This window comes from Equus asinus, chromosome X (assembly GCF_041296235.1).
Source record: "Equus asinus isolate D_3611 breed Donkey chromosome X, EquAss-T2T_v2, whole genome shotgun sequence".
Lineage (NCBI taxonomy): Eukaryota > Metazoa > Chordata > Mammalia > Perissodactyla > Equidae > Equus > Equus asinus.
The window spans coordinates 109,819,488-109,845,251 of NC_091820.1; the positions used below are offsets into that span (position 1 = coordinate 109,819,488).

General features: G+C 38.6%; 1 protein-coding gene across 1 annotated transcript in view; it reads left to right on the forward strand.

Moving 5' to 3' along the window:
* The first annotated feature begins 282 nt into the window (after window positions 1-282).
* WDR44 (WD repeat domain 44) overlaps window positions 283-25,764 on the forward strand; it is a 71,804-nt gene continuing 46,322 nt past the window's right edge. Inside the window, exon 1 of the mRNA XM_014861000.3 lies at window positions 283-794. Within this exon, the coding sequence (XP_014716486.3) occupies window positions 718-794 (77 nt within the window). The 5' untranslated portion in view covers window positions 283-717. The remainder of the gene's footprint in view (window positions 795-25,764) is intronic.

Consider the following 25,764-nt stretch of genomic DNA (forward strand, 5'->3'; position numbering starts at 1 on the left):
CTCTTTGGAACCGCAGAGCTCGGTGGGAGGCGCCCTGCCGGACCCAGCCGACGTCGGCAGCGCTCCCCGGGAGCCCGGGCAGCCCGCCGCCCCTGCGCAGGTCCTAGACTCCTCCCTCCAGGAGGCTTGTCCCCACCCTTCCCGGCTGCTTCCGGCCCTCACCGAATGCCCTCAACGCGCTTGCGCCGTTTTGATAGGCTTCTCGAGTAGAGGAAATCGGAACACTGCCTCTCTGGAACCGCCCCCGCCTCCTCTTCGCCCCGCCCACGCTTTCCCGTCCCCTCCCGAAATCTCGCGAGGGTAGGTGCGCGTCCGTATTTTGCGGGCAACTGGCTCTCCCAGCTGCAGTAATTGCTGCTGCGGGAGAAATCGGAGCTGCTGTCGTCGGCGCGCCCGCCCTCACCCTCGAGGAGAGCCGCCGCCTCTCCTCTCGCTCTCCTTATACACCTATCGCCGGGAGCGGCGGCAGCAACAGTCCCCGGAGCCGCCGCTGCCTCCTCAGGCGGCCGCTCTGCCGGTGGTTCTCACAGCCCGGCAGCTGACGGCGGTCCCCTGCCCCTCACCGGCTCCTCACTCAGATCGTCTGTCCCCTCCTCGTCCTCGCCAGGCACCCCCCCTCCCCGCGGTCTCGCTGGTGTGGGGGACGACGAGGAGGAGACCAGAGTCACCCTCTCTCCAGGCGACGCCGGCCCCCTCACCCGCGGGTGTGTCCTATAAATGGCGTCGGAAAGCGACACCGAGGAATTCTTTGATGCCCCTGAAGATGTGCACCTAGGGGGTGGCTACCCTGTGGGGTAAGTAAGTGTAGCTCTGGCCCAGGAGCCGGGCGTCCCGGTCCTCCGGCTTCCCCTGTGCCTTCCCCCACCCCCCTCCCTGGTCCCGCCGGGTCCGCCACCGCTGCTCCTCGGGCACTTCAGAGGGAGTCGGGGGAGGGGGAGTCGCCCAATTCGAGCAAGGCCCCTCCTTTCCCTGGTGAACGGCCCAGGGGCGCTCTCGCAGCCCCTTTCTCGTCTTGCCTAGCTTTCTGCGAGGTGTGGGACACCTTACGTGCCTGAGAGCCGGCGATTTGTGTTTGTGGGGTTCAGAGCTTACCTTTGAAACATCCGTTTTGGCCTTGGGTACCATAGATGAAAGGAGCAGTAGCAGGAGAAATCACATTTACCATCTCTTTCTTTTGCCGCTAACTTACCTGTTCGTTTCAGAGGGAGCTGTAACTCTCCCTGTTGGCCGTCCGTCCTCTTCGTTGCACAGAAAGAAGAGGAGCGGGAGAAAGGTTGGGTGTTTACTTAGGAAAGTCCTCTAGCTGATGTTTTATTAAAATAGCACCTTAGCGCGAGGCAAAGGAAATCGCAGACAAGGTTCTTTACCATTAGGAAGAACGCGGTCTTAAAAAGGTAGCCGGACATAAATGTACACAACCGACTACAGAGATACAAACAAGTGCTGAGTAATCTGGTGGTTGGAAGGAGAGCCACAGCTTTGTGCGCTTTATCTAATTCTGCAAGATGTTTTAGTGGTGATTAATCGGGGAGATTCTGAGTAGGAAGTAGCGTAGTTGGAAGGCTTCGCTTGACTGAGACTTCTACTTACCCACTCCTCCACTTTTCAAAGTTGGAATAATGTTAAAAGCGATTTCATCGAGCTCTTCTACGGACTTCTCTGGAACTAGAGGCAGTGAAATATGTTGTCATGCTATAAGAACTTGAGGATTGGTGAAATCTGTATGTTAATGCAAGTCCTAATATGGTTCCAGGAGTCAGCCGCCTTCAATTTTCAAGCTTACCACGTCGAAGAAATACCTCGTTTGATGCAAATAAAGTTATCTGTACATTCTAGAAGTCATTGTAAAACCTAATATATATTATATGTGACATGTACCAAAAAAGTTGCAGCAACAAAATCAGAAAGAAATATATGTTGGTAGATCGTTGACGTGCGTGTGTTTCCACCAACCTTCATGTCACTGTTGTGGGGTTTTTGAGTGACAATGGCCGATCCTGAGATGGCAGTGAATCTCCTTCAAGTTCAGTATCTGAAAGAAGTTCATAGCTAGATTGTAGAGGAGAGAAAATACATTTGGATTTCCAAATACTTGGAGTCCCTTGAAATTAAATTTTCTTGTTGTGGTTTTCCCCTCAAAGTAATGAACTGTCAATTTTGGTTAAATGAGACACCTGATCATTTAGTACTTTTGTGTGTGTGTATGTAGAGAAGGGGAGGGAAATAACTATCCATGTATATGATTTTAATCAATCTAGAACTATGTGAATATTGTTACTTTTCAATGAATAAAGCAAATTTAATTTTTAAGGACAGTTATATCAGGACCTATGTTAACTGCCTAGTCTATTACCTGGCACAGAGAAAGAACTCACATGTTCATTCCTTTCTACTTCCTTTCTCGGAATTAGCAAATTTAACTTCACACAGTGCTTACTTTGGGAGGCAGTATGCAGAACTTGGAGCTATTTAACTTATCTAAACTGAATGAGTCATTTGGATAGGATTGATAGAGTCACTTCTTCCCTCCTGGCATAATATAGCTTCTCAAGCACTGTGATCCTTTGGTACTTGATGAAAAGTAACAACGTCTCTTGGGACCCAGCATTCTAATTTTAACTCGGACCTGCCCAAATCTTCAGCTTGTTGAGCTGTATGGGTAAAACTGTCCTGTCAGTCTGAATTTCACGACTCCATCCTGTATCAGTGAGGGGATTTGGAAGAGAATTAGACTCATCTGGAGAATTGCATCTGAAAAGAACTAGCAGTACTGGGAGGACAGCAGAAGGTTGGCATCATTAACCTTTTCCCTCTCCTTTGTGAGAAGTTTTGTCATTTGCATAAAGTACCCTGAGGAGACTTGGCTGGGTAACTAACAACCTAGAATTGCAGTGAGAAGTCTTGATTGGTGGAAACAGATGGTGTCACTGGATATCTGGTCATCAGAAATACCTTCTGTCCCTTGATATGAACTGGAGTGGGCACACCATACAATCTTCAAGAGATAAACACACTGAATTTGGGCACTTTAAGAAATGTCCCTTGCTATTGTGTTTTCTCGACTACACAGATCATTTCACCAAATTGTAGTAAACTGAGTAGGCAGTTGAGAATTATCTGGTGTGTTTTCTTAATTAGGAGAATCCAAATACACAATCCATTTCCTAAAATTGACTTATTTCTTCGATTTCCCCTCCAATGGTGTCTTCAGTTTTGTCATTCTACTCTTTGAAAGCAAATTTAGTAAGTTAAAAATCAGCCCAGTTTTTAATGGAAAGGCTTTTGATTCCAATGCAGCCTACTTTTCCACAGTGGCAGATCGTCTCCACTTGCCCAGCTTTGCAGTATACACCACATTTATAATGCTTTATTTTGATTGATATTTTAGGTCAGGTTTCCTTATTCTTACCTCTCTTTTTACATATGAGGAACCTTGGGCTCAAACAAGTTAATGAATTGGCCTAGGAGACACAGCTTCTAAGCTATAGAGCTGGGATTTGAAACCAGTTCTTCACACTTCTAGTCCAGTATTTTTTTCTAGTACATCGTAGCTGTGTGTGTGTGTGTATGTGTATGTAGAGGGTATCCTCCTCTTAAGAGATTCTGGAATAAAATGCTTTAGGACCAGCTTATTGAATTGAACCGATGCATCTATTTAAAACCAGCAGCCCAAACTTTTCAGTTCTCTTGTCTAGAAAGTCCCACTTTTCTCCTTCAGGAATATGTCTTTTGTTTTGTCAAATAGGAGTTTTATTAGATCATATCATGTTACAACTAGAAGGGACATCTAGTTAAACTCCTTCATATAAAATGTTGGGAAAACCATAGCCTGGAGAGAGAAAGTGACTTGTCCAAGGTGCCACAGCAAATTAATGGCAGAGTTAGGACTAGAATCCAGATCACTTTCATAGTCTACTGTTCTTTTTGCTACCATGCTGTCTTTTGATAAAGCAGGAAAGGAGGAGGAAGTGTGGTATAGTAGAAAAAAGCCTGGGCTATGAGTCATTTCATTTCCTCATCTTTAAATTGAGGAGATTACACTCAGAACCCTTCCAACTCTAAAAGTCTGTCATTGTGTTGAGATTTGATAGTGTGCTTTTACTGATAAGCTTTCGTTCTTGGGAAATCTTTCCGTGATTTTTTTTTTTTTTTTTAGTTTAACAAACTTGACGGTGTTAAATATTTAAATTAAATATTTACTGGGTAAATTATATGTGGGATGAATACTCCTGCTGGTTGTGTGGATTATACATACACATACTAAAGGCTGGCACTGAGAACATGTTATAAAAATAAATGTGACATTTTGAGCATTCTTTAAGTTTTTTTTTTTTACCAGCAACCAAAATATTTTTGAGGCCTTGGAAGGAAAGACAGAATGGTAACATTTTTATAGTGGGAAGGGACCAGAGATCGTTTAGCCCAGCCCTCGCATTTAACTGAAAGAGAAACCTAGGCTCAGAGAAGGGAAGTGACATATTGCTGACTCGTGGCAGACTCAGAAGTAGAACCCAAGTCTCCTGCTTCCTCGTTTGTACGATGATGTTGCCTTGCCTGTGGAAGGAGGGAAAGTGTTGCTGGGGATCCCTACTCTAGGTTTTTGGCACTTACCCTGTTAGTGGGGCTCCTCAGATGGTCTACTCCTATCAGCTGTGATTCTCTTTCTTCATGCCTTGCTCTCAGAGGATGTTAACTGTTTTAGGATCCTAACTTTTGCCCACAAATTTTCTCCAAGTCAGGATGAAAAACGGTGACAGAATAGCTGATCTAAGAACAGTGGTTGTTACCTGTCTTGTTTTATTTTTAGGAGTCTAGTTAGTGTCAACTGCAGCTTATCATTTTAGGTTGGAGTAATAGTGAAATCTTGATTTTTAAGTCATGACAACAGAGATCACACTGTCCCAAAGAATGGTTTGGTCTAAAAGACAAAAAGTTCCACACTTGCCTTTGTTGAAAACTCAGCTTCTCACTTTACTCAGGCATCAGAAACATTTCTCCCTGAACTGAAAATTGATACCAGTTTCAGTAAAAAAAAATTTTTTGCGATTTGGGTTACTTTAGGAAAAATTCCCTAAAGGTGGCCGTTCCTGGGTTGGCATTTAATTATAGATTATATTTAATCATGGATTATATTTAATTGCTGTTGGCTTTGATGATTGATAGAATATTTGTAAATGCTGTTTTATTATACCCATGTAACATCATATTGAAGTAGAGGAAAAACCTACATATTAATTAGTAAATCCAAGTTCTAAATTTAGTGGCCTCCAACTGTCATTTGGTGACTCATGGAGATAAGACAGTCCTTAGCAGTATAGCAGTTGGGGGGCTCAATTTGAATCTGTACCAACTCTGTAAATTGAAAACTCTGTTCTTGTGATAACCTACTTCATAAAATAGGGTAGATAAGATTTGATCTTTAAAAATGTTAAAAAGCTAGATAGTTTAGAATGTTGACAGTTCAGTGGTGGTCCTACAGGACAGAACATGATTTCTAATTGTTGGTATTTGAGACTTACTGTGTAACCTTCACATTGTACAACAGTTCGTGTGTTCTCTTCAGTTCGTTGTTTTAACTTTGACAAAATCAGGTGAATTTACCAGGCAAACCCGTTGAAGAGGCTGTTTGTTTCTTCCTCAGATTCTGCCTGCAATTCTGATAATTACTTCCTTGGGGTACTGTAGGTGGAGGAAGGGAGTGGTCGTTGGGGTGGTGGTGATGGAGCTGGAGGTGGGGAAGGTAGCCCTAGCAGCCTGTGTAGAGACCAGGTTACAAGGCTGCCTCCTGGGGCGTGGATAACTGAGAGACTACAAGTCGAACCATTTAGTATTGTTTTAGATACACCCCTACACAGTGTGCATTCAGTAACGCTTTCTGTAAGAGATTAATAGCCCATAAGAAATACCTCAAACAAAATTTAAAGAAATAAAAATTGTGGGTACTATGTCCCACTGATATTTAACTTGAATTGATAATTAACCTACATTTCTGTTTTCTACCCAGAGCTAAGCTAATTTCTACAAACTTTCACAAGGTCTGTTCCCTCCAGCTGTCAGATATTATTCTGCTAACCAGCTAAAGCTTTAATTGGGTGCTTTCCTTATTCTTCAGAGCAGGACCCTATTTGTTCTCTTGTTTCAAACTGAGCAGTCTTTGTGTTAGTCTGTCATCTCGTGATTCAAAATTGAGGAAAAAGCACATAACACATAATGTGAGCCTCATACCTAATGGCAACCCCAATGTTTTTCCCCAGTCAGTGTACAAATTTATCTTGGTTACTATAGCAACCAGCCTATCAGTTATTCTTCTAGCTCTTTTGCCTTCTCTCAGATGCTGGGATTACCATATAATCAAGTTCTGCTAAAGCTCTTCAGGTCTTAGCATTTTATTACCAGCTGCAGCTGTCTGGCAGTTTACAGTTTGGCATTCCATCAGGGTCAATTGGTTTTAAGTCCACAAAGCCTTTTTGTCTTCAAATATTTTAAACATACAGAATTTAACAACACGTTTAGGCAACAATTTCATCATACTAATTTTCTCAGTTCCATTGTTCGTCATTGTCTTGAAGATTGAATGCATTGCATCGCTGATATCCAATGGCCATCCCTTTGTAATATCAGCTAAAATAAATTTCAAGATGAAGAGTGACCATTTAGGAAATATCTGTGCAGATATGATTTTAGGCTCTGTATCATCACAAACTAACTGAAGTAACTTAAAAGCACCTTGGTTCATCAGCAAGTACCAAATAAATAATCTGGCTCCTAACAAAGATAATTTTTGTTGGTTGTAAAAAGAATGTTTGGCCTTTATATTCATTCTAATTTGAGAAAACTTTTAGAAATGTAATAGGAAAGGTTATCTTTCTTTTGCAGCCTTTGAATAAGTGGGAAAAGAAAAGACTGAATGGTTGTATGGGTCTTTATTATAAGTCTTTCTATTTACTTGACAAATACATTTTTTCTCTCTTAAAAATCTCAGAATTCCTATAACTAAAATAGTTTTAAATTATAAATGTTTACTTGTCTTGCTAAAAATAAAGATATTGAAGAAATAGGAAATATAAACTCAGTTTATATTATATATTAGTGTTTGTGTTAGTAATTGTTTTTGGTGCTCATCCTTGTTAATATTGTATGGGGTAGTAATAACTTCTAAACGTGTACAATCCCTCGGGTTATCTGAATTGAAGGTAGTTAATCTGTTAATGATTTAGCCAATATTAGTGTCCATTTCTGTAGATGACAATGACATAAGTAATATCTTTTTAAAAAATCAAAGTAGAATTTTAGTCTTAATATACTGTGTGTACTTTTCAAAAAGTGTTTATTTTTCTGAATTAGAACATTATGTAGTAAGCTTGTAAGTTTGTGAAATGATTAAATTAAATCTTCCTGGCTTGAATTTTTATTGAAATCATGAGTTGAATGGTTTCATTTTAAGACTTAGTGTATCCTATTAAAAACTGTGGTTAAATTCTGACAATGCCCCAAGGAGAACTTTATTTTAATTGCACAAATAGACTTAAGAGCAGAAGGAGTTTTACTTTCTCCACAGGGCCCTAATCCTTAAAACTTTAAAGAAGAAGAGAGAGGGGAAGGATAAAACATTTTAAAAAAATGCAAAGGGTGAAGCATAAAATTTTTGGAAGCTTCTGACAGAAAACTTTAACAATATTTTCCAGTAGACAGCGTGTACAGAGCAAGCCATACCTATATAAAACCTACTTGACCACTACTAATTATAATAGACTATTCCAGTACAAACTCATTGAACCATGGGCAGTCTTATGAACCACAGGTCAAGCTTTCTAGAGAATGAATGAATAGAATGTAGAGCTGTATTCAAACCCACTTTCTCAGGAGCAGGCATCCTGGTTACTAAGTAGGCTCAAGAGAAGAGGTTGGCAGTGTTCTTTCCGGCATTGCTCTTGAACTGGAAAGACTAGCCACGGAGGAACTTCATATCCATAGTGTTCTTTTAAATTTGTTCCTGAAAGTCTTTATTTAAATTGGAAGACTGAGGGAATCATCTTTCTGGTTATTAGCAGTACTGTTAACAATTTGTGTGTTTTTTAAAAATATCTATTTTAGATATGCTTATGTACACTTGTCAAACTGAAATGGCAGGTGGTTTGAACGTTTTCCCCAGCCCCAGTTTCAGCCCATTCACCCACAGCTTTCTCCTTCCCAGCTTACCTAATGTCATTAGTAGAGAGATTCCCTGGCACAATAACTCATTGTCCCTTACAACTGACAAGGGGCAGTAATGGATGAAATATAATGGTTGGGTCTTTGGGAAAGGAGTAAGGGAAAGATGGGTTAAATTGGATATAGTGGATGCATTGGTAAGTGGGAAAGGTTAGCGTCACAGGTAGGGGTAGGTTATTGGGTTTGTCAAAGTTAGGTGAGCAGAATGAATACATAACTTGATAAAACTAGTACCTTTGTGAGTGAAAGTGAGTAGGTTTGTCAATATTTTGCAATTGGTATTTTATCTTTATTGGACTGGCTTTAGAGATTAAGGCTAGTGACTAAGATCAGTCTTTTTTCCTTTAAGTGAACTTTACTATCCCTATTTTGTCCCTGGTCATAGCTCTTGGCTGTTGACTTTTAACCTTTGCCTTATTTCCCAGCATTGAGAGATGTCCACAGCTGATGTGTAGCAGCAACAAAAGGTTTAGGTGGCAATAGGGATGGTGAGTAGGCATGCTCTGTGCTCTTCCACTTCTCCTCACAGTTTCTTCTACTTTTGAACTTCCTGGTTCTCTCAAATTCCCCATCCCCTGCGGGCAAGCACACACCACTTACTATATGAGTAAAGAGGGAGGGAATGGAGGGGGCTGAGGCAAGGACAGTGGTTTGGATTTATGGGACCTTTGTGACTTGGGGACATCCTGTACTCAATAAATAATTAAATGTTAACAGTGAAGCTTTGGGAGATGTTGCCAGTTATTCTGCAGTTGTATCAGTTCCTTGTTGCCAATTTTTTTTCCATTTTTTCCATCGTTCACAATAAGAAAGAAGTGTTATAGTCCTACGTGTTGTTACATGTAAAGAATGATAATCCCATACTGTCAGCTAATGTCTTGGGCATTAGGTTTCAAAGTGCTTTTACTCGTGTTATCTCTTCTGATTATCCAGCAGTTCTGTGAGATAAAAGGACAATTTTTGTGAGATAGATAGGACAATTATTATCCTAATTTTGCAAATAAGAAAACTCAGCTCAGGGTGGATAAAGGACAGCCAGCAAAAATGGAACGTCAGGGGCGGGCCTGGTGGCGCAGCGGTTAAGTGCACACGTTCCACTTTGGCTGCCCAGGGTTCGCCGGTTCGGATCCTGGGTGCAGACCACTTGGCAAGCCATGCTGTGGCAGGCGTCCCACATATAAAGTACAGGAAGATGGGCACGGATGTTAGCTCAGGGCTAATCTTCCTCAGAAAAAAAAAAAAAAGAACATTACTCATTTGTGGTGATTAGATGATGGTTTTGAATGGAGATATAAAACATTAGATTCCTCCCTATTTTCCTTTTCTAAACTATAAACATGTCAGATGTTATATTGTAAATGTGAAGTATTAAAGTGATGAGGCTAACTCTCCTGCCATTTGGGTATGTATAATTTACTGTGTAAAACGATGAAAAGCAGTATTTTTTATGCTCTTCTTTTTAAGCTTTGACAGAATTGACTATAGTACGGTAGCTAGGTCACAAAATGACCTTGCTACTGAAAGAGCTGGAATCCCAGACACTGCTAACTGCCTTTCACAGGGTATGTTCTTTGTTCCTAAGGGAAAACCCCTCAAGAAGTGAGCCACTGCTGATTTGGGCTTCTGTGCCCCAGAAAGTTTTGATCCCAGATTTCCTTTTTCTGTAATTGCTCTGTAGGTTGTTGTCAGTTGTTTAGTTAGGCCACAGTTGTTGGGTTTTTCTGTTTGATTTTTTTTTTTTTTTTGGTATAACTCTGATTCATGTTTTTGGCTACAAGCCACTAATTAGAAACACAATGTTTCTTTCTTTTTTTTTCTTGCCCTTCAGAGTTGTTTTCTAGCAGTCACAATGAATGCATGTGGTAGCTATTAATATTTTGCACCTAATCAAACGTCTGTTGGCTTTCAAATTTATTTGACATCAAATATTAATGGAAAAAATGTATTCTCAGTAGTTAGGTAAATAGAAAAATTACATTATCAGTAGTTACTATTTAAGATGTAAATAAGGTTGAGGAATCTTTTTTGTAATAAACAACTTGGCTTACAGAATGTTTTATGTAGGTAAACATTCTAGGTAATTTGAGATTTTTCTAGAATATTTATCAAGTCTTTAATACATGTTTCATTAAAGAATGCAGAAGTAGAAATTCAAATACATAAAGCATAGAATTTATAAAGTACTTAATATTAAATCATACTGAAATATGTTCAGTTTTCTATTGTTATGATATTAAGGGAGAACATGAATAATTAAAAACTACCAGTTACACCAAAACCTCAGTTCAGTCATTAGTTTACATCTTCCTTTCCCATCAAACCTTTTATCAGAGATAACAGTAAATTTTTTATTAAAAGATTTAAAAAACAAAATAAATGATTTGATTTTTGTTCCTCTGCTCATCTTTGGTGATGAGCAGTGAACTCAGAAGGAGAAAAGTGAAGAATCTCAAAGTGTGAATAAGCAGTTCACTGATAATAGAATTGATTTATTTAAATTTTGGGGTTTTTTTCTTTTTAATGAGAAGATTTTTAAAGATTTTATTTTTTTTCCTTTTTCTCCCCAAAGCCCCCAGGTACGTAGTTGTATATTCTTAGTTGTGGGTCCTTCTAGTGGTATGTGGGACGCCACCTCAGCGTGGCTTGATGAGCAGTGCCATGTCCGTGCCCAGGGTTCAAACCAAGGAAACCCTAGGCCGCCTGCAGCGGAGCGCACGAACTTAACCACTCAGCCACAGTGCTGGCCCCATTTTTGGGGTTTTTTTTGAGGAAGATTAGCCCTGAGCTAACATCTGCCACCAATCCTCTTTTTGCTGAGGAAGACTGGCCCTGAGCTAACATCTGTGCCCATCTTCCTCTACTTTGTATATGGGACACCTGTCACAGCGTGATTTGCCAAGTGGTGCCATGTCTGCACCAGGGCTCCAAACTGGCGAACCCCAGGCTGCCGAAGCAGAACATGCTAACTTAACGATTGGGCCACCCGGCCAGCTCCCAATTTTTTTTTTTAAGATTGGCATCTAGCTAACAACTGTTGCCAATCTTTTTTTTTTTCCTTTTTCTCCCCAAATCCCCCCAGTACACAGTTGTATATTTTAGTTGTGGGTCCTTCTAGTTGTGGCATGTGGAACACCACCTCAACATGGCCTGATGAGCGGTGCCATGTCCACGCCCAGGATCCGAACCAGTGAAACCCTGGGCTGCCCAAGTGGAGTGCGGGAACTTAACCCTTAACCACTCGGCCACGGGCCAGCCCATATTTAAATTTTTTGAAAAGGAGGGTTGTGACAGGTTCTTTAGAGCTCTAATTTTTATATAGGGTGACCTTAGAAGTTATTGGCATTGACTTTTTAAGATTAATATGCCATTGGATGTTTCAGATAACTTACAAAATCATATTACCACATTAACTTGATAAAGCGTCTGTAATATGGCCTGTAGCCCAATATCTTGTTTACTTTTTAAAAAGTAAGTTATAAAGTGATTTAGCATGTTTGCATTTGTATTGACTTCTCCAGGCAGTCAAAAATTTAGTTACCTGTTTCTGTTGCGATTTTACTAGAAATTACTTTAAATAGTTAATACATGTGAGTTTTATCTAACCCACTTTATTGATTGGGACATTGTGATATAGCTACCCTACCCTGGAGTTATTATTTTAATGTGGGTATTTATTGAATGGTTGTAAACATGTGGAGTAGAATGTTTTTAGTTTATAATTCTTAAGTAGGCCCAGGAAACTGATCTATTTTTCTGTTACTTTGTCAATAAATAATTAAACTCTTCTTGTAGGAATATGGCATAAAACTACATGAATTACATAAATCAGTTTTGAAAAATCAAGTTGTCATTTTAGATAAGATATAGTTGCTTAAGGATCCACTTTAAGTGTGTAATTACTTTATGTGTGACTAGATTTATATTTCATTATAAAGTTTCCTTTGATTTCATTAAAGATCGTTTAAAAATATTGCCACAAAACCTACTTTCAAAAACATAGAGCCGTTGTGCCAAATTTTCTCACCATCTATTTCTATTAATATCATTGATAAAATAGTTTTTAGGTATTTTAGATATATTTTACTTCTTGGCTTTCATAGTATTTAAAACTTAAAATGGTCTTTCAAAGGAAAATAAAAGTAGTAATTCACATCTTGAGGATTCAGTTAATTCCCTGTTGGGTAATTGTTGCAACTATGGTCTCAGCTTTTTGTTAATCTTGTTAATAAACCAGTATTGCCACGTGTCTAGGGAAATTGGAGTGATTCCTATTTTCGACTGCCTAATTAAAACGTGACATTTTAGGTTGTACTAGGAAGATAAGACTTGTTTATGATTGACCTAGCACTTATTTTTTTCCTGCTGTTGCTATACTTTCAGGTTTAGTTGGGATTGTCACTTTTGGTAGTAGCCAACTTAAAATAGGGCTGTGAGCGTGGGCCTGATACTGTCACAAATGATTTGAGTTTGAAAGGCCAGCAGATGATTTTCTCTTAGATCTCGTTTCTTTACTTTGACTATTGTTATTAGGTTGAAGATGCTGCTTGACTTCCCACCTTCTATGGGGGTTTTACACTTAGCGTAGAATCTAGTAAAACTTGCCATAAGAATGTAACTAATTAATCATTATATACGTTTCAATTCCAGCGAACAATACTGAATACCAAATATTGAAAACCACGCACTTAGAGCAAGATTTAAAAAATAAAACAGTATCTTGTTCTCTGAATTTGAACTGTTTTCAGTTTTTGTTCAACCTGGGGTTTTGTTTTGTTTTTGTTGTTGTTTTCCTTCCTGGCCTAAGTGGGGAAAAAATCTTCATGTCAGTGCTTTCTGAGCACCTTCTGATTCCTAGTTTAGACTTAGCACTTTCATGTTGGTCTTAGTTGGCATCAGATCTTCCTATTTCAGCTTGCTAGGCTTTAGAAATCAAAACCCTTTAATTACCTGCTTACTTTAATGGATGGCTAAAGCCCTATCTATACTCATATCCTGTTCACCTCAAAGACCTTAGAATCCCAGCACCTTCTTTGCACAGGCAAGCTGTTCTTTGCTCTGCTTCATTCAGTTCCTTGACGTACTGCTTAAGCTCGTCTTACATTTATATTTTCCTGCTAGCAGATGCAAAAAGAAGAAGGGGGTAAAAACAAAATCAAGCTATATAGTAATTCTCTGTTAAGCCCTTGGTAGTCACCTTCCTATAAGAAAAATGTTTCCCAAGCCACCAGCTTTATTCTAGCTGAGTCACTCTATACTCCCTCCTTCCATATCTGTCATTGCCCCTTTTTACCTCTTTAGGAGTCTGCCAGGAATTTTGCAACCTGACAAGAGGCTTCTTCAAAGCAAACCACGTTTTTTTCTCAGAGCCTAAAAAAAGTGAGTCCTCTTACTGACAGAAAAAGAAAAGAAGACCTTGTTAGTCTATTTTTCTGTCTTTTGTCCAATTGTTTTGTTATATTCTTTTCACCTCGTATAATGAGAAGTCTGGAAATGGGAATGTTAAGCATGAGACGGCTCTTGTATTTTATCTTCGTACTTTAGGAGGTGGGTCTTTGAGTTCCTAGTTGTTTAGTTGACTATGAAGCAGGTGGCAAATGTAGGTTTACTTTGCATGCTCCTTCCTCCCTGTTCTCAGAAGGCTTACAGATTGTGTTTGTTTTTCAGATAACCCTCAGGTAAGAGGTAGAGAAACACCAAGCCCGAAAGGCTGAAGGATCGGTCTATAGCTAAAGGGTGAGAAACTAGAGAGGTAGGATGGCTTGTGGAATCTGGCTCTTTGAACCATGGAAATTCAGTGTGCTTTTTAAAAGTAGACTTAAGCACTTGCATCATGAGTTTACATCCTGATTACCCTAAAGCCATAGTGCATGAGTGATAAAGATTTGAGTTTAAAATTGGAAAAGGTGATCCAGTGATTGCCTGTTGAGCAACCACTCGCTGAAGCTCTGAAAAACCAAGTTAGACTTCTACTGTAGTCAACCATGTCGATACCTGATTGCAGACTGCGAAACGTGGCTTTGCAGTAAGCCAGGCAGGGCAAATGCAACTAGCTTCTATTTAGGGAATCTAATCTATACGGGTTCTTAATACACACTTATATTGATTGCCATTCAAATCTAGGAGCTATTAGTGCTTCAGGTTGTGGAAGGATGTTGAGATTATGTATTGACAGAATTGAGATGCAAATTCTACTTCATATTGCAGAAGGCTCATCAGTTTTTTGATTGATAAATAATATATCTGAAATATTTCTAATATTCTTTTTATAAAGTGAAGTGTGTCCTAAAATAACTTTATTTATAGTAACTGAATCCCTTTTTAATAACAACATAATTTTAATCGATATTTATCTAGAAAATTAGCTGATGATATTTATTTCACCAATGTAGGGTAACTTCATTTTGAACACATTGACTGAGGACAGTTTCAAAATGATATGAATATGTTTATAAATAATGATCGTGAGTCAATTTACATATCTAGAGATTTTGTCGTTTTGTTAGAATAGCCATCTTGTTTTTGGTTTTTTGTGGGGGGCAATCAAAGCTAAAATAATGAAGCAATTAATACACCTTCCTACTCTTCACTGAATTTTTTTTGAAAAATTTGCATAATAGCATATATGTATTTGCATTTGGGTATGTATGCTGAACGCACGGTCTGAAAAGGCATTCACTGAATTCACATGTGCAATTTTTTTCCCAAGTCAGTGAATGCTATTGAATACTTAGATGAATATTTATACAGTAGATTGACAACTCAATTCCTCCTACTTTGTCCCTTTATCACATACTAGCAGATCATAGGATTAATTGTCTACCTAATTAACTTGGAGGTGGGGGTTGCCAGATAAAATACAGGGCTCCCAGTTAAATTCCAATTTCAGATAAACAATGAATACATTTTCAGTATGTTTATCTGAAATGGAATTTAACTGGGCAGCCTATACTTGTAGTTGCTAAATCTGGCAACCCTAGGTGGGGGAGAAGCAGAAGGAGACTAGTGGGTATGGGCACGCTTGTGAGACTTAAATACAACTAGAGTGTGCAATGACAAGGACAGCCTTTCTCTGAAAGGGATGCCAAGATTTTTGAATGCTGTGTTTATTTCAGAGTCCAACACTTTTTCTTTGGAAATACATCAGTGAAAACAGAGCTTAGAAATTGCAAAACTTAGCAATATATCGTTTCGGGGTACATTGCATTTTAAAAATGAAAAAGTAAGGGAACAATAAATCAAATCTAGGCTAGTGGTTCCCTCAAAGGGAAAGGCAGCAAATGGAGTAGAGCACACAGCGGCTGCACTGGTCTTGATGCTATTCTCATTCTAGGTGACATGGTAAGTCATGCTTCATTTTATTTGTTATGCTTCATAATTACATGTATATGCTACACACACTCTTTTGTACATATCAAATATAGAATAACAGTTTAAAAGTTAAATTAAAACTTAAGTTTCAATGAGAAAATTAGCCTATATACAAAGTTTCACTGTCTCTACTTTCCAGAATAAATCCAAAATCTAAAAAGTAAAGAAGCATTCATCTTCGTTCTCTTCTCTAGGTTAGCCATCCTTAGTTCTTTATATCTTTCTACTTGGTTTCTAGAACATTCACCAAATTGGTTTCTCTCTTTCACATATGTTCTGTTTTATGTGTTCCTTTTAAAATGTAGTATTCCAATAGTACACAATATTCTTAAGTGTGCTCTTATCAGTGAGAAGTAGAGTAGAGTTTACCACTTCCCTTGCCCTGGACATAACAGTTCTGCTAGTTCAGCCTAAGATTACACTAGCTCTTTCCACAGCCATACCAGTTTTTACTCTGTCTGAGCAATCAACAAAAATACCTAAATGTTTTCACATGATTTGCTAAGTTATATCTTCCTCATCGTGCATTTTACATTTATCCGTACTATACTGCATTCTGTTAAGATTTGGCCCATTTTTCTAGCCTGTTGAAATATTTTTGGATCCTGTCAGCCAGTATATTCCTTATCCCTCCCAACCTTGTGTCATCTGCAAATTTGGTGGATATGCCATCAGTGTCCTCATCCAAGACATTAATAAGAACATCAATTGGAATAGAACATCAGGTAGGATAGAGCACTAGAGAAATTATTTGATGTTTCCTCATGGTTTTTTCATTGATCCATTAATCAGCACACCTTAAATAATGTTCAACCGGTTACAAACCCACCGAAGTGTATTCGAACCTACATCTCTTTGTTATCTAAAAGGATATCATGAGAGAATTATAAAATTTAGTGCTTAAATCCAGATTTTTTGTGTGTGTACAGTTTGCCCTTTATATTCTAGGCCAGTGGCCCTATCAAAAAAGGAAATTAGGTTAATCTTGCCTGATTGGCTTTCTGTGAATGCTTACTGACTCTTAATGAGTATCTTCCCCAGCCTGCCACCCCCCCCCCCCCCCCCCCCCCCCCCGCCTCGCGCGTGCCTAGAGCTCTTAGATCGTTTTACAGTGTGCTTAAGAATTTTCCTGGAGATTGACATCAAGCGAATCTGTTTACAGTTTGTGGCATCTACCTGCTTTCCAGTGTTGACTATTAGAGTGTTTTCCTTATCATCCTCTTCCCATCCTCCCTGAGTCTTCAAAGATTTTAGATAGGGATTGAGCTCTGTAAATCCTTGGAGTATACAGGGATACAATTTGTCTGGGACAGGAGAGCTGAACTCATTTAGATTAGCTAGGTACTTTTATTTCCATGAATGCTTTGGGATTCAATTTTTTCATTCTATGTTCTTTTTCCCCTTTCTGGTTTGAGTATCAGTAATCTTAATTGGGAAAAAAAAAATGAATTGAGGCAGCCTTTTATATTATGCTATTTATCCACATCTAAATAGACCTGCAGTTTCTTTTTGTTCTTGTTCTGAATATAAATTAAAAGTTTTTTCTCTATTTTTAAAAATCCTAGCACATTCTGAGTACCAGTCTTTTTGATACTGTTCTTACAGGTTTTTGTAGTTTTCCTTGGATATATGCCCATTCCATCCCTCCAATCTCTTCTGCGTGTTTCCCTTTAAAATATTTCTAATGATGTCACCATGGAGATTCAGTCAACAAAGTTCAGACCGTGAGAAATTCTACAGGATAAACAACCTAGTTCCTTTTATTTTTGTTTGTATGTTTTTTTTTAAGACCTTGGTTTTTTATTTTTATTTATTTATTTTTTTTTAGTGAGGAAGATTGGTCCTGAGCTAACATCTGTTGTCAATCTTCTTTTTGCGTGAGGAAGATTGTCAGTAAGCTAACATCTGTGCCAGTCTTCCTCTGTTTTGTATGTGGGATGCTGCCACAGCATGGCCCAACGAGTGGTGTGTAGGTCCACAGCCAGGATCTGAACCCATGAATCCTGGGCCACCGAAGTGGAGCGCACAAACTTAACCACTACACCACTGGGCCAGCCCCAAGACTTTATTTTTTTAGAGCAGTTTTAGGTTCACTGCAAAATTGAGAGGAAGGTGCAGAGATTTCCAATGTACCTTCATTCCCCACACATACGTAGCCTCACCCATCATCAACGTCCCTGCCACAATAGTACATTTGTTACAGTTGGTGAACCTACACTGACATAATCACGCAAAGTCCATAGTTTACATTAGGGTTTACTCTTGCTGTTGTAGATTCTACAGGTTTGGACAAATTTATAATGACATGTATTCATCGTTATAGTATCATACAGAGTAGTTTCACTGCCCTAAAATTCCTCTTCAGGATGAACAACTTAGATGAACTGCAAGAAATAAAAGAGATTGAAGGGAAACTTACTGATTGAAAGACACATAACTGATTGCAACGCATGGACCTTATTTACTATTAATTGAAATAGACCAATTTTTTTTGATCAACTGTGGTGATGGATGGTAACTAGATTTGTGGTGATCACTTTGTAGTGTATACAGATGTCGAATTATAAAGCAGTACACCTGAAACTTAACACAATTTAAAAAAACTTGACAATCTGGGAAATGTGAATGTCAACTGTATGATAAGGAATTGTTAAATTTAATAGTATTGTGGTTGTGTTTTAAAGAAGTCTTTTTTATATACATACTGAAATTTTTATGAGTAAAAATGAAACAATTTCTAGAATTTGCTTCAAAATCATCTCTCAGAGGAGTGGAAGGATGGATATTGATATTGATTATTATTGAACATGGTCAACATGTTGTACATGTGAGTTCATAATATTATTCTCCCAATTTTGTATGTTTGAAATAGCTGTAATTAAAAGTTGGGAAAACTCTCCCAAAATATTTTTTATGGTCACATGCATTGTTACTGGCAGATTCAGGACTAAAACTCGGATCTCCTGGTTCTGGCTCATGTTCTTTTACTATGTAGCTAAACTTACAGCCCTTCTACTTCCAGATTGGTGTCACGTTGCCCTTTCAGTTTCTGGGACCCCCAAGCCATCTCTGGGAAATTTATGGTGGAACTTGTAGACAATCAAGGCTTTAAAAAATGGCCGGTTTAGGGGCTGGCCCCGTGGCCGAGTGGTTAAGTTCGCGCGCTCTGCTGCAGGCGGCCCAGTGTTTCGTTGGTTCGAATCCTGGGCACGGACATGGCACTGCTCATCAAGCCACACTGAGGCAGCGTCCCACATGCCACAACTAGAAGGACCCACAGCGAAGAATGTGCAACTATGTACCTGTGGGCTTTGGGGAGAAAAAGGAAAAAATAAAATCTTTAAAAAAAAAAAAAAAGTTCATTTAAAAAAAAAAAATGGCCGGTTTCACTTGACTGGCTGGCTACCTGCCCATGTGAAACCTTGAAGGGATATTAGAATTATTAGGGTAATCGATGGGTTGTTAGAATCAGCAGGGAGTCTTGGGTCCAAGTCCTAACTAGGCCTTTGATCTTAGCACAAGCTCTAGGAGGGCGGGGATCCTGTCTGCTTTGTTCACCACTTTACACCCAGTGCTCAGCACTGTGCTGGTACATGGGAAGCAATAGGTAAATGTTAAATTAATGGATTAATTTAATCTTCTTTGGCCTTATTTCCCTCACGTGTGGAATGAGGTAATTGGTCCAGATGATTCTTAAGCTTCCTTCAAACACTAACAAAAATTTATTCTTCCCTTCTGACTGATTTTTCAAAATCTTTTTAAGATTTTGAAAAGAATTACTGTAAATCTCTTTAACACTCGGTGACAGCAGTAGGTAAGTATGCTCACTTCTCACACCTGTGACAGAAAACCTACAGTATTATGTTGCATCCAAATCTCTTAAAAATAGCCTCCTGCTATGTGTTTTCTGTTGGATTGATTGTGTTTCTATAAAATAAATGAAAACTGTTCTAGACATTACTAAATTAAAGAGTCAGATTTAGTAAGTTCCAAAGACGAGCCATCTAAGAAGGTTAGTGAAATGTGTTGCTTGCATATTTGTACCTCACTGAAGTTGTATTGATTGCAGTATTATTATGTTAGAGTTTATAAAGGATTTGGCATTTTGCTTCCTATGGAAACCTAGTGGGCAACTTTTGGGCAAGTGGCAGTTATTATCAGATCGAAATCCCTGTGACTGGGCACTTACCTTTGGTAGTAATGACTTTATTGTTCTAATGAAATATGCCTCAATCTGAAAGTTATCACTGGATCAGGTCAGAGTGTATAAAAGAAAAATAATTCCTATACTGTCCTGCAAAATGACCAAAGCAACATTTTGAAGCCGTGTAAAAATTTTAAAAAATAAATATCATGCAGATATTAAAATGCATTGATACTGAACTCTAATACCCTAGCTGCAAAAGGAAAACTCCTATAATTAAAATGCTGAATGGATAAGGACTGGAGAAAGCATCTGTCACACATTATTTTATATTCAAAGATGAGGTTTGTTAGTATAAACTGAACTTAGTGAATGCATGAAAATAACTTTCTTATAGAAGACAAGATATAATAAAATATTCTATCTGTATTGAAAGTTGCTGAAGTACTAATCTGAAAATATTTTTATATTCGAAATCTAAGTGGAAACCACACTAAAAATCATTTTAGTATTTGATCTGTAAGCCATGTGGGTTTTTGTGGGGTTTTTTTAATAGAATACCAATACTTGTTAAAGGCAGACTTTATTTTGAACCTGTTTCAGAAATTCCTTGTTTTTCGTGTTTAAATTTAATAGTACAATTGATAGGGATTGTCTTCAATTTCAGAAACTATGCTACAAAATCAAAGATTTACCTTTTGTGATTAATATTAATATGTTGGGAGATTTTTTTATGCTATTAGGTAATCAAGAAAGTTTAACCCTTTAAAGTTAATTTTTGTTCAACTTTGTAAGAAGCACATTTATTATTTAAATTAAGCTTTGTTAATCAGATATTTAAATGTGTAAAAAATAATTTGATTTAAAAATGCCCTATGATGAAAACTTTTGAAGTTCTCATTTTAGTTTATGTTTTATTTAAAGTGGGGTATACCACTAGTACTTAAATATGTCTACCTGTTACTTTAGAGTTTTCTTAAAGATTTCTCACTTGTGTGGGTATAATAAAAGTTATTTTATTTAAGCATTTGGATTTTTTCTGGGAAAAATTACAACCCATGAAAAGGAGGACTCTGGGGCTGGCCCCGTGGCCCAGTGGTTAAGTTCGCGCGCTCCACTGCAGGCGGCCCAGTGTTTCGTTGGTTCGAATCCTGGGCGTGGACATGGCACTGCTCATCAAACCACGCTGAGGCAGCGTCCCACATGCCACAACTAGAAGGACCCACAACGAAGAATATACAACTATGTACTGGGGGACTTTGGGGAGAAAAAGAAAAAAAGAAAATAATAAAATCTTTAAAAAAAATGATAATTAGAAAAAAAGACTTTTGAAAAGGAGGACTCTAATTTGCTCTATTTAATATCTACAGAAAAGTTTGAAGGAATATTTTTCTAGTTAACTATATGTATCAAAGTATTACTGGATATTGCTGGATGTGTATGTGTGTGTGTTGCATTATGTCCATGTTTCCTATAATATCAGAGGGTATAAAATTTAGATCATTAATCATGGTATAAATTAATCTTCACTGCCAAATTAATGAAGGGTCTTAAAATTTCCTAAAATTACAGGAGCTCTAAAAATCATTTTTTAAAGGTCTTGCAGCTAGTTGGTTGGGAAAGCCGAGAGTAGAACTTAATTTTCTCGACCTTTAGTCTCCCGTTTCTCCTGTCCCCAAACACAATCATGAATAGTTGTTTTCTTTAGGCAGATAATCACTCTAAAATACTATTATGTTACTATCTCTACTTTGAAGTTAGAGACTGAGTTACAGAAAAGAGTTGAGTGGTTGTCTAGGGATCCAGAAGATTAGTGACACCTCACTTACCTGGTAGCCACTTCTTTGGTGATGACGATTCTCCGATACAGCTGGAAATAAGAAATAATCCCTTAAACAGGCTCTGAACAATCAAAAAATGTGCCACGAAGTCCACAATAAAGCTATGTACAAAAATTCTCATGGGAAGACCCTCACTAAGAATCTCTGCATCCTTCCTTTACAATTCCATTTTTAAAAACCTGGTTTCCCATCTCAATGCAAATTAGAAGAAAAATTAGAAGAGGAGGGGGATATAGCTTTTAAAGGCAGGCACATGGTCAACTGTAAAAAGTGACCACTTAAATCAAGGAAGGAGACACAAAACTGTAAAAGACAGACATTCCAAGCACAGTAGCCTGGGGTCCTGCGGTGTGAAGGCAAATAAATCCCCTGCACCTTAGGGTCCCCGGAGGGCATTATTCCATTAAAATATGGGGTAGCATTTGAGTGTGTTAATTACTCTGAGTCAGTAAGAAAGGGAAAATTGTGTATCCTTTGTTAAAGAAGGCATTTGCAAGGGAAGGATTACTGAAATGGGCAAGGCTTAGCCTGTAGTGTACTTAATTTACAAGCTGCTTTTGAAATTTGAAATTCAAAAAAAATTAAAATATTTTCAGAAGTTTAGCACTCAAAGAGAAGCTTCATCTCTCTGGAAATTTTATATATGGAACATTTCATTATTTTATTCCCTAGCAGTGCCAAATCAATTAGGCGTTAATTGTAGTTGTTAAAGACAGATCAGGATTCAGAGCCTTTGAGTTAATCAGTTTAGTTCAACCCAAGAAGCTGTGCTGATTGCCTTTACTGGTGCTCATTCATAGCACCAATTAGAATATTTTCATAACCATCATCTTTTAAGACCTTACCGGGAAAGGAGGCAATATTGGGAAATATTTGAGATCGGCCCTAAAGTCAGACTGCCTGGGGTCAAATTCTGGCCCTACTATTTACTAGCAGTGCAATTTAAATTATCTAGTCTGACCCAAGCCTCAGTTTTTTGTTGTATAAAATAGGGAAGGTAATATAACTCATAGGAAAGTTGTGAGGACTAAAGAAACTAAAGCAAGTCCTTTTAGCACACTTTTTGGCACATGCTTAATAAATAATGGCCATTGTTTTAGTATTATTACAAGGCCCCTATTAGGAATGCTTCCTGTGGGAATACTAAATAATAATTTACTGTTTCTTAAGGTGAAATGAGTTGTTCTTTTTTCATCTTGGCACATGATACAAATCATTTTAGCCAACTTTGCAAATTATAAATGTGCTTTCACTTTTTACTAGATGCTAATGTTCTATAAAAGACTCAAAATATGTGTCACAAAAGAATTCTGGTCTTACAGACTACCCTGATAGACAATTTTAGGCTTGATTAGACTAGAAGAAGCTATAGTGGTCTGAAGTGTTTTACTACCTACCAAGACCTTAACAACATTTAAAATATGTTTCAAACGTGAGTGTCTTCTGTTATTAGTTTGGTTTTTTTTAAGATTTTTAAAATTTTTCCTTTTTCTCCCAAAGCCCCCTGGTACATAGTTGTGTATTTTTAGTTGTGGGTCCTTCTAGTTGTCGCATGTGGGACGCCACCTCAGCATGGCTTGAGGAGCGGTGCCATGTCGGCACCCAGGATTCGAACTGGCAAAACCCTGGGCCGCCAAAGCAGAGTGTGCGAACTTAACCACTCGGCCACAGGGCCGGCCCCTGTTATTAGTTTTTTAATGACACTACAAAATGCAGGCAGGATCCCATTTTAATCACCAGCTCAATATAATCTGGCTTTTTTCTTTTCTTTTTTTTTTTTTTATTAATGTTATGATACATTACAACCTTGTGAGATTTCAGTTGTACATTTTTGTTAGTCATGTTGTGGGTACACCACTTCCCCCTCCGTACCCTCCTCCCAGCCCCCCTTTTCCCTGGTAACCACCGATCAGATCTCCTTCTCAATATACTAATTTCCACCTATGAGTGGAGTCATATAGAGTTCGTCTTTCTCTGACTGACTTATTTCGCTTAACATAATGCCCTCGAGGTCCATCCACGTTGTTGTGAATGGGCCAATTTCGTCTTTTTTTATGGCTGAGTAGTATTCCATTGTGTATATATACCACATCTTCTTTATCCAATCATCAGTTTCTGGGCATGTAGGCCGGTTCCACGTCTTGGCTATTGTAAATAATGCTGCGATGAACATAGGGGTGCAACGGACTCTTGAGATATCTGATATCAGGTTCTTAGGATAGATACCCAGTAATGGGATCACTGGGTCATAGGGTATTTCTATTTTTAACTTTTTGAGAAATCTCCATACTGTTTTCCATAGTGGCTGTACCAGTTTGCATTCCCACCAACAGTGTATGAGGGTTCCTCTTTCTCCACAACCTCTCCAACATTTGTCGTTCTTGGTTTTGGATGTTTTTGCCAATCTAACGGGGGTAAGGTGATATCTTAGTGTAGTTTTGATTTGCATTTCCCTGATGATTAGCGATGATGAACATCTTTTCATGTGTCTATTGGCCATATTCATATCTTCTTTTGAGAAATGTCTGTTCATGTCCTCTGCCCATTTTTTGATCGGGTTGTTTGTTTTTTTGTTGTTAAGCAGTGTGAGTTCTTTGTATATTATGGAGATTAACCCTTTGTCGGATAAGTGGCTTGTAAATATTTTTTCCCAATTAGTGAGCTGTTTTTTTGTTTCAATCCTGTTTTCCCTTGCCTTGAAGAAGCTCTTTAGTCTGATGAAGTCCCATTTGTTTATTCTTTCTATTGTTTCCCTCAACTGAGGAGTTACAGTGTCCGAAAAGATTCTTTTGAAACTGATGTCAAAGAGTGTACTGCCTATATTCTCTTCCAAAAGACTTATTGTCTCAGGCCTAATCTTTAGGTCTTTGATCCATTTTGAGTTTATTTTGGTGTGTGGTGAAAAAGAATGGTCAATTTTCAATCTTTTGCATGTGGCTGTCCAGTTTTCCCAGCACCATTTGCAATCTGGCTTTTTTCATGTTCCCTGTTGTCAAGTAGGCTGGAGCTTGACAGGCTGTGTAGGATATCTTTTTTGTATTCCAGAAATTGATCTCAGGCTCCCCACTACTGATAGGCAGCCAGAGTGCCTTGGAGAAACTGCGTGAAGCTCATCATTTCTGAGTTTCGATGGAGCAATTCAAAGCTACTGAAGAAACTACCACTTATTGGGTGTGCCCCATGTTCTCTCACTTAATCCTTATAGTAGTCCTATGAAGTAGATGGTTTTACCCCCTTTTACAGAGAAGGAGATTATGGCTTGGAGAAATTAAATGATTTGATCAGGTTCACGCATAGGGTAACTGGTAGAAACGATATTCAGGCAAGGTTCATCTGCTCAAAAGCCCATGCTCTTTTCACTACATCCCCTTGGCTCTCAAAGGGCAGTAATAAATTACTCTTTATAGTTTGTGCATGCTATATGTAAAGCCCCACCAGAACCAATTTGGAATATTTCCATGTGTGTCAGCAATTGGTCCGTAACTGAGATCCTGTGAATCAACAGCCAGAAAGTGCTCTTTATGAAAGCACTTACATCCAGGAGAGAAATGTGGCTCCCTATTCTGTGTTGTTGACAGCTAAAAACGTGATCAGATTTCTCAAAGTGGGGGTCATGGGGAAGGCAGGTTTTCTTTTCTCTCTTTGCTACCTCATATGGGGCTTAAGTTTTTTTAAAATCGGGGGCCTGCCCGATGGCGCAGTGGTTAAGTGTGCCCGTTCTGCTTCAGCGGCCCGGGGTTCACCGGTTCGGATCCCGGGTGCCGACATGGCACTGCTTGGCAAGCCATGCTGTGGTAGGCATCCCACATATAAAGTGGAGGAAGATGGGCACGGATGTTAGCTCAGGGCCAGTCTTCCTCAGCAAAAAGAGGAAGATTGGCGGCAGTTAGCTTAGGGCTAATCTTCCTCAAAAAAAAAAGGTTTTTTAAAATCTTATTTTCTCTTGCCTTTATGCCTCTGTGGCAGGTGATTTTCTTTTTTTTCCTGATTGGTGTTCAGAATACGTGTCACATGGAAATTTGAGCCCCTTCAAGGTTTTCTTTTGTTTTTTTGATTTTTGTTTTGATTGCATGTGTATTGTTTTAAAATCCTTTATTTGGAATCTTTTTTTCTTTTTTTAAAATTGGGATAGCTTTGGTCCTAATCACCTCTGGGTAAACAGAATTTTGTTACATAGTAGGAGAGGTTTGCTAAGGAAGC